At 37.1% G+C, this 7,787-nt stretch overlaps 1 protein-coding gene across 1 annotated transcript; it reads right to left on the reverse strand.

Annotated features, from left to right (window-relative positions):
- Positions 1 to 584: 584 nt before the first annotated feature.
- On the reverse strand, positions 585 to 6,954 carry LOC18097669 (O-fucosyltransferase 27). Its single transcript, XM_006384203.3, has 10 exons — positions 6,550 to 6,954; positions 5,993 to 6,077; positions 4,881 to 4,951; positions 4,708 to 4,796; positions 4,360 to 4,603; positions 3,577 to 3,689; positions 3,406 to 3,496; positions 3,167 to 3,295; positions 2,189 to 2,742; positions 585 to 1,685 (listed from the first exon to the last, which is right to left on the reverse strand). The coding sequence occupies exons 1-10, from the start codon at positions 6,745 to 6,747 to the stop codon at positions 1,220 to 1,222; spliced, it is 2,040 nt and encodes a 679-aa protein (XP_006384265.2). The 5' UTR covers positions 6,748 to 6,954; the 3' UTR covers positions 585 to 1,219.
- Positions 6,955 to 7,787: the final 833 nt, after the last annotated feature.

The following is a 7,787-nucleotide window of genomic DNA, read 5'->3' on the forward strand; positions in this document are numbered from 1 at the left end:
TTTTTCAGAGTTAGGATTTCTATTTTCAATTTCAAACTACTGATTTGTCAAGTTTATGTTAAATCAAGGGAGCAAAACCTATATTATAATGATTTAACAAAAATAAAACACACTAACAGATTTTGAAATCTTGATTTAAGAAAAGAATTGAAACATTTTTTTTATTGTTGAGTTTCTTGAAGTAAATAATGCTAATAACAAAACACGAGAAGAAAAGATGATAAAGAAAACAAATTTGTGTTTGATTTTGTCTTAAATCTTGAATTTATATTTAGCTGAGAGCGTAGAAAAATTGAGAATGAAGAGAGAATAAATGATATTATAATAATTACTTTTTCTGTTTTAATATATATATATATATATATATATATATATATATATATATATATATATATATATATATTAAAACAGAAAAAGTAATTATTATAATAATTTTTTGTTATTATATATATTACTATTTTATTTTTTTGTTTAATAAGATATAATAGCCGGATAATTGCTCAGGTATTCATATGAAAACTCGAATCTAAAAAAATAAAATATAAATATCTAAATTTTGTATTATATGAATAAGAGATCAAATATAAATATAAAAAATATACCCCTTGTTATTGCTTAAAATCTAAAGTTGTGAGCTGAAATCATAGCACAGTACAGTAGCATATAATAAAAGCTGAAACCAGACAAAAATAGATAGATGCCATAAACATGAGCAGCATTATTTGGCATGAGCGCATATATTACACAGAGAGGCCAGACCAGGGGAGAAGAAATGCCACCGGAATGGCGATAGCCATGGATTCTATATATGTGCTGTTCTGCTATCAACTATGTTTACATTAACATGCCTAGGAATATAGGAGCTCCCTAAGATGGGTCTGCTTCTGGATTATCCATCAGAAGCAAGCTATCCACATCAAAATTGATTTGCCGGTTGCAATATAAAGGCTGAAATTTTTCCCAAAGGAGCTTGAGTAGCTTGCAACAGTATATGTAGATGTAAAAGGGCTTCAACCTGAGCATATGTATCTGCAGTTGAGCTTAAGGGCTCAAGCCATCGGGTTCTTCCCCTCTCCCATCAAGACAGAAGCCAACAATTGCTCTTTACAACCTTCCTTCCTCCAAGTTAGCAAAAATCAATACCCCATGCAGAACAGCGTGGTAGGAGACGGTGTCAAAGGCACTCAAAGAGACCACTAGCACATCTCATGGGCTCTTGTCAGTCTGCGCCCTCCAGTTCTTCTTGATCATCTAGTTGAGACTCTTCTTTGATCAATTCCCCACCTCCACTCTCATGATTTCCACCACTATTCCTGAAAAACAGTCCAGAAGATGAGGAAATATCTTCATCAGGATCCTCTTCAATTTCTTTTTCCTTCAATTTTGTTTTTATCCCACTATCCATCCACATAGGGCAGTGATGCATAACTCCTAGGGCAGCCTCCACTGGTGCCCAAGTAGAAGGGCTTGAAGTATGCAATGATCTTTTGGTAAGATCAGATCTCAAGCAAGAACATTCTGGGACTGGATGGGAGAGAAATGACAATGGCTTTGATTCTGTGGATGCTCTTATTACTCCATCAATTAAACTTCTTCTAAAATGGCTGCGTGTTGATGTCAGCCAGGTATGATTTGCTTGGTATAGGTGTTCACGGTTTTCTTCTAAAAGCTTTACAACTTCCTTTCTGTGGTAACAGAGGAAAAAAAAACCCGTGTTAAAAGAAAGAAAAAGGAAAATGAAGATTCTTAATTTAGTGGAGATTACTTCACAAGGATGCATGAATTGGATATCATGCTTGCTTGTATGGATTCTATATGCTGGAGTGCATCACCACTTGGATTTATGCAAACTGAATGAGCAAATGACTTTTATAAGCACAAGCTTAGATAAAGATGCATGAAATGCTTAGCCAAATTCTAAAGGCAAATGGTCCATCTAACAAGAATTAGTTGGAAAAGGAGACTATACAAACGACCTTATTCAGTTAATCACAATACAAGAAACTAGGTAGTCATTTAAGAAAACATGAAAAGAGGCCAGAGAAGACAGGGGACTCCCATTATTTGAGGTGTGCGGGTGTGTTTGAGGATAAAGTGTTTTCCATGAAAATACTTTTTGCAATTCTAAATTACATCAATAGTTAAATTATTCACAAGCATGTGCACTTCTGTTGAAAGAGATGATTACCTGTTTGGCTGGAATGTTTTAGATGCAGCTGATTGATAAAGCCTATGCCCCATTACCAAGCTTGCGAAATTTGGACGTCCTTTCCCATCACGATCGAATCCAGGGATGAAAACATCAGCTTCTACACAAATTAAATAGTCAATTGCTTCCCATAATAGTTTATGGGCATTAGTCCTTAACTCCATTACTGTACTCTCAGGCTCGTTATCACTCTCAGCCACCCAACCCCACCAACCTTCAATGTTGTATGGATATTTAGGCCTAGCTGGAGGGGGTGGAAGTGGACGGGGACGTGGGCCTTCATTTTTCCATACTTCATGCTTTTTTTCTTGCACTACAGAAGGTGGAGCCCTTAATTTAGTGTCAACAAGGTTCACTTCACGACCATAAATTCTATTGAGCTCCCACGCAGCACTGAGAGAAGTTCTATCAACAATATTTTCAAACATGGCATGAAGAGGAGTCAGTGTCCGCTGGCCTCCAAAAACTTCTCCCCCAGAGACATATAAAATAGTGTCCCATGGATATCCATATGCACGTAGAAGAATGCCAACCTGTAGAAAACCAATTAATTTAGACCAAAGTAGCACTTAGCATCTTTAAAAACTTGCTTTTTATATGATATCCTTTCCTGTTTAATAAAATGAAAGAGTTGACTTGAACAGCTATTTTTTGGTATTGGGACCATTGTCATAAGCTTGTTCATCACCCAGTCATTGAGTACCATAAAATGCAATACAATGAAAGGCTGATCCTTATTTAAAAGTGAAATCTGGAGATAACCCCACTCCCTGTGCTGGTTAAGTGGCAGAAATAGCCTCGAAATGCAGTGTCTTGCTCTACATTCTTAAAACATTCCCAGGGACAAACAATAGAAAAATTAAGCTACCTAAAATGGAGATTTGGAGGGAATCCGAAGCACATTTCCCATGCATGAATCACTAAACAAGACAAAATTTGATAAGCACAAACTCTTACCTCTTCTGGCATTAATGGACATGAACCATTAAGACGTTGTTCAGCTGAATTTACAGAAAGCTTCCCCTTAACAATCCCACGTTTCTTCATCCAAGCTCGTTTGTGCTGAATAAGTTCATTGTGCACATCCTTGGGAAGAGCTCCAAGACACAACACAATCAAATGCTAGGTAATAAGCTTTGCTGTTCAAAGGTTCCAAAATCAAAATCAATCATGAATTCTGGAATTGGTGCGGGTACCTGGAATAGCTCAGCACAGCCATAGTATGCTAAGGCATCTCTTGTCAAACCAGGATCAAAGGCTATAAATGGTTGGCCAGGAGCCCGTAACCTGAAATAACTTGGCAGTTCAGAAATCACAAACAGAATATTACAATAAATCCTTCAATTAAATGATGAGCAATCATTGACCTCTGCAACATTTTAGTTGCTAGTTCCTGGACCTCTTGCCTAAACCGTAAGGCATGAAAAGCAACTCTACACCTCAGCCTTTGATATTCTTCGAGTTGGGGTGGAAGGATAGCCTACATCAGGACCAGAAAGATGGTTGTTATTCCTAACCTCGTGATGTGACAGAAAGATGGCATCAAATTCGGAAAAGAAAATCTGGGTCACAATTTCTCAAAACCAGAAGGATTACAAAATATCTCACCAGTAAACAATAGTTGCGGAGAAGATTGTTACTAAGGACAAACAAAAGGGAGACATGACTAGGATATAAAAAAAATCAATCACATCATTATGAAAAAGCAAACTTAAAACTGTGTTCACATAAAGATAGGTCAAGTTTCATTCCTTCAAGGGTAAAAGGAAACAAAAACACCAGAGCATTACTTTGAATTACAAAAGCAGAGAGAGAGAGAGAGAGAGAGAGAGTATCAAGTCATAAAAAAGCACATCACGTCTAAACTTTGGGTGACACAATTGCATGCTTAAGTACAAGAATGCCCAAAGGAATCAAGTATAGGTAAGATGCCAGTGTGAGAATACAATGAGCTACTCCAAAATAGATGGAAAAGGCAGGAGTTGAAAAGGAAAGAAATAAGTAAAAAAAATAATATATGAATCATGTAAGACTATCTAAAATGAAACAAAATAGAGTATGAAGAAATCTATACAAGATTTCTGAATATCTGGTTTAGAAATACCTACATGTCTACACCTATAGCAAAACAATGGTTAAAAATCAAGTACCTGCAAGCACCCCCCATCGGAAACAACTAGTTCGACCACCACATGCTTATTAAGTACTGGGAGAACATGATGCAAGTAAAAATATGGCGAAGCTGAATTAGGCACTCTGAATGATGGGATCTTTTTTAGCCTCCTGGCGTCTTTAAGATTTTGCGGAAGGGTTTTCACAACTTTAACATCTTTCACTAAAGCTGCCATGAAGTTATCCTCATTATAAAGGTACGCAAAACTCTTGAACTGGGAGCTGCAGTGAACATTTCATAAATTGTAAGACAAAGAATTATTAAGGGTTAAATTAATTTTGCCATTGATATAAATTTAATGAGAGTATCACAGAAAAGGAGTCACCTGATTCCTTTGCTCCTAGTGGTTGATTGGATCTCAGGAATAACTAAAGTAGCATTAAGAAGCCGAGAAATCACAACCACATCACATATCTGAAAATCAACAAGACTCGGAAGTCAGATTAACTTTGTTACACATCGATAGCAAATAATGCAACTAGAGCATTTTACCCTCACCGAATTTCTTATTTCATGGAATCCACCTTGTATCCTAACAAAGACATACCCACTTGATTCTGATCTGGGATCTGTTGTATGCATATTCAAGTTAGAAACTCATGTTGCATACGATATAAACCGGAACAAAAAAAATATTATAGCAAAAAAGTATCCACTAAGAACAACAATTCCCTAGTTTCCTCACCAACCACTTTTGTATTATTCACGGATTGAATGAAGTATGGAACAACAAAACTAAACATTCTGATGAGAAGAACCACATTATCCAACTCTAACCATGTAAAGAAAAATGGATAGGTAATGTGTTATGCAGGGATAGAAACATCATAAGAAATGCCAGCTCAATATTATATTAAAGGGAGTCCAATATACAGCAACACAGAACCAACTGCCATCACAAAAGAATGAAATGTACATGGAAGCAACCAGGTAAAGCAATCAAGTCACATACGCCACACAGGTTGTTAGCCAAATTTCACTTGTGCCGTTTCTCTATTGCAAATCCACACCAAACTGCAAAAGAAATCACAATCCAACTTCCATGGTCTTTCAATCAAGTTTTTTACATATCCTAGCATGCCCATTATCATAAAGTTTCAGACTAACAACAATGTCTAGCAACAAATACAGAACACAACTTGGTTGCAGTTCCATTTCGAGCTATTTAAGTTCCACAAATAACATCTCCAATATGATACAAGCTCTTTAAGTTCCAGTTCCAGTTAGGTTTATAATACTGATTCCAGTGTACAGAAACCTACTCCAAAGTTTATCCTCTCCATAACTTGAAAGATCTCAAACTGTGTTTCTAGGCATAACCTACAAATCTCCCTGAGAAGCAAATTAAGTAATGGCACCTTTTATCAGTAATAATTTGCAGTGTTTATGTGTTTAATTTTTTACATTTTAACAAGTAATTTTGTGTATTCAATTTTTAATGAAATAAGTTTCATACTTAAAACATAGAGTTATAAATCCGAGATAAACTACAATTAGCTATATAATATTGCAGTGATTTCATATTGTATTCTTAATTAGAACACCAAGACAATCTAGTGTAAGTTATAAATTTGCTTGTTAATTACTAAATCCTTGTTATGATAGCTAACCAGTATAATATCCTCTGGGATTTGCATCTGGATGTAAAGATTCAAGGCGCCTTACTGGACCCCATAGTCTTCTGTACGAAGGACTCTGCACCACATGTTAAAAGCAATAAGTCCCACAAATAGACAAAATTATACAAAACATGAAAAGAAATCAGGGACTCCATGATCCTCGTGCTGTAATTCTAAAAATCCCACCAATACCAACCAAATATTATAGAAAAGACTTAAAAAACAGATCCAAACTGAAGTCAAGAAGACAAAATTTGTCAAGTTCCATGGAACAAGCAAATAAAATTATCTGGGTTTCAATGAAAGTTCTGTTTAGATCCACACAAAACCTTTAAGCACTCAACAACGAAGCCTACACTCATGAAAACTGACTGCTGCATGCATTGATATACAAAAAAAAGATAAAAGAAAAGAAATGCCCACAAACCAGCCAAACTAGGAAGAAAGCAACTCAAAACCCAACAAAGCAAAACCAAATCTCAAAAACACAAACAGTACGGTACAAGAAAACAATTAAGAAACTGTTAACAAGTGGTGGTGGTGCATACGTTTTTGGCAAAGTCAGGATTTTCAAAGACGGGTCTCCAAGAAAAGATCGTGACTGAAGACTGGTAATCAGTAATGCCTTCCTCGGTGAATCTAGCAAGCAAGAAATGTACAAACAGGGAAAAAGCCGATAGAACTAGCCCGACCAAACCAACCCACTTCATCTTGGACTTTATCATCATCTTCCGTTCTCCTTTCATTGCTATTGACCACTAAAGACCCCAACTTTCTAGTTATTCTCTGTGTTGAAGTGTGAAGGAGAGAAACTTGAGCGGGGAAATGGGTACTCGAAGGAGCAGAGAAGACAGTGAAATAGTGGAGGTCATGAGTCACGGAGAGAGAGAGAGAGAGTTTGAGGACACGTTTTGGATTTGTGTTATATAAACTACAGGCATGTCTAGCTGGAGGATTCAGACAAGATTCTTATTTTAGAATTGTAGTTGGATTTAAGCACCCGCTTTTGGAGCGTGTATCACACGTAGCAATCAAGAGAAAGATAGAGCAGCACAAAGAGTGAGATGACGGAAGAAAACAGGTGTACTGATTCGGGTGATGCCCCAAGCGGATAAAAATGTCTTAAAGCTTCCAAGCTTGGGTACACAGGATCACGTGGCATGGAAGGCTTTTTGATGTGGGGTTTTGCTTACTTGCTTGTCTCTCTTTGGGGTTTTATCGAGCGTGTTTGTGCTAGTGTGTGGGGGGAGAGAATCTGGGGCTGGATATGGAGCAGAGGATACCTAACAAGCAACCATGCAAAGGGGAGAGAATGGAGGAAGGAGATAGGGACCGACCAGCTATGACCTCTTGGGTCAAAGAAGCACACTACTCTGGCTAATGGGGCGAAGCCAGAAAAACCTGGCTTGGGCAGTAAATGCATCTGGTCTCTAGAGTTATTGCCTGATTTGTGAAGTTCTGTGCCGGAAGGAAGGCACAGTGATGAATGCCATTTCTTGCTCTGACTTTTCAAAAATTGTGGGCTCGAACCCATTTTCCTGCTGCTTTTTTTTCTTCTCTTTTTTGTGTGTGTGTGGAGGATGTATTTGGCACCTTGAACTGCCAATTTTGCAAAAATGTTTAATAAATGTATTAGGAGGTGGTTGATTTTGCAAAAAATGTTTGATGCTTGCCTGCCTCCATGATTTCAAGCTCCATCTTCTATGCCAGTAAACTAATCTGGCTTTCCCATTCTGGTTTGCTCAGACACCATGGTGTGTTTCAGAAAAACATGTCACATGTGACA

This window comes from Populus trichocarpa, chromosome 4 (assembly GCF_000002775.5).
Source record: "Populus trichocarpa isolate Nisqually-1 chromosome 4, P.trichocarpa_v4.1, whole genome shotgun sequence".
In the NCBI taxonomy this organism is placed as follows: domain Eukaryota; kingdom Viridiplantae; phylum Streptophyta; class Magnoliopsida; order Malpighiales; family Salicaceae; genus Populus; species Populus trichocarpa.

What these genes read in the sequence shown, in the direction of transcription:
- LOC18097669 (XM_006384203.3), bottom strand. Translation starts at nt 6,747, where the DNA reads ATGAAAGGAGAACGGAAGATGATGATAAAGTCCAAGATGAAGTGGGTT. An exon ending in TCCCAGAGGATATTATACTG is followed by an intron (nt 4,952 to 5,992) that starts GTTAGCTATCAT and finishes TGCATACAACAG; the next exon opens with ATCCCAGATCAGAATCAAGT. An exon ending in TCCATGAAATAAGAAATTCG is followed by an intron (nt 4,797 to 4,880) that starts GTGAGGGTAAAA and finishes GTTGATTTTCAG; the next exon opens with ATATGTGATGTGGTTGTGAT.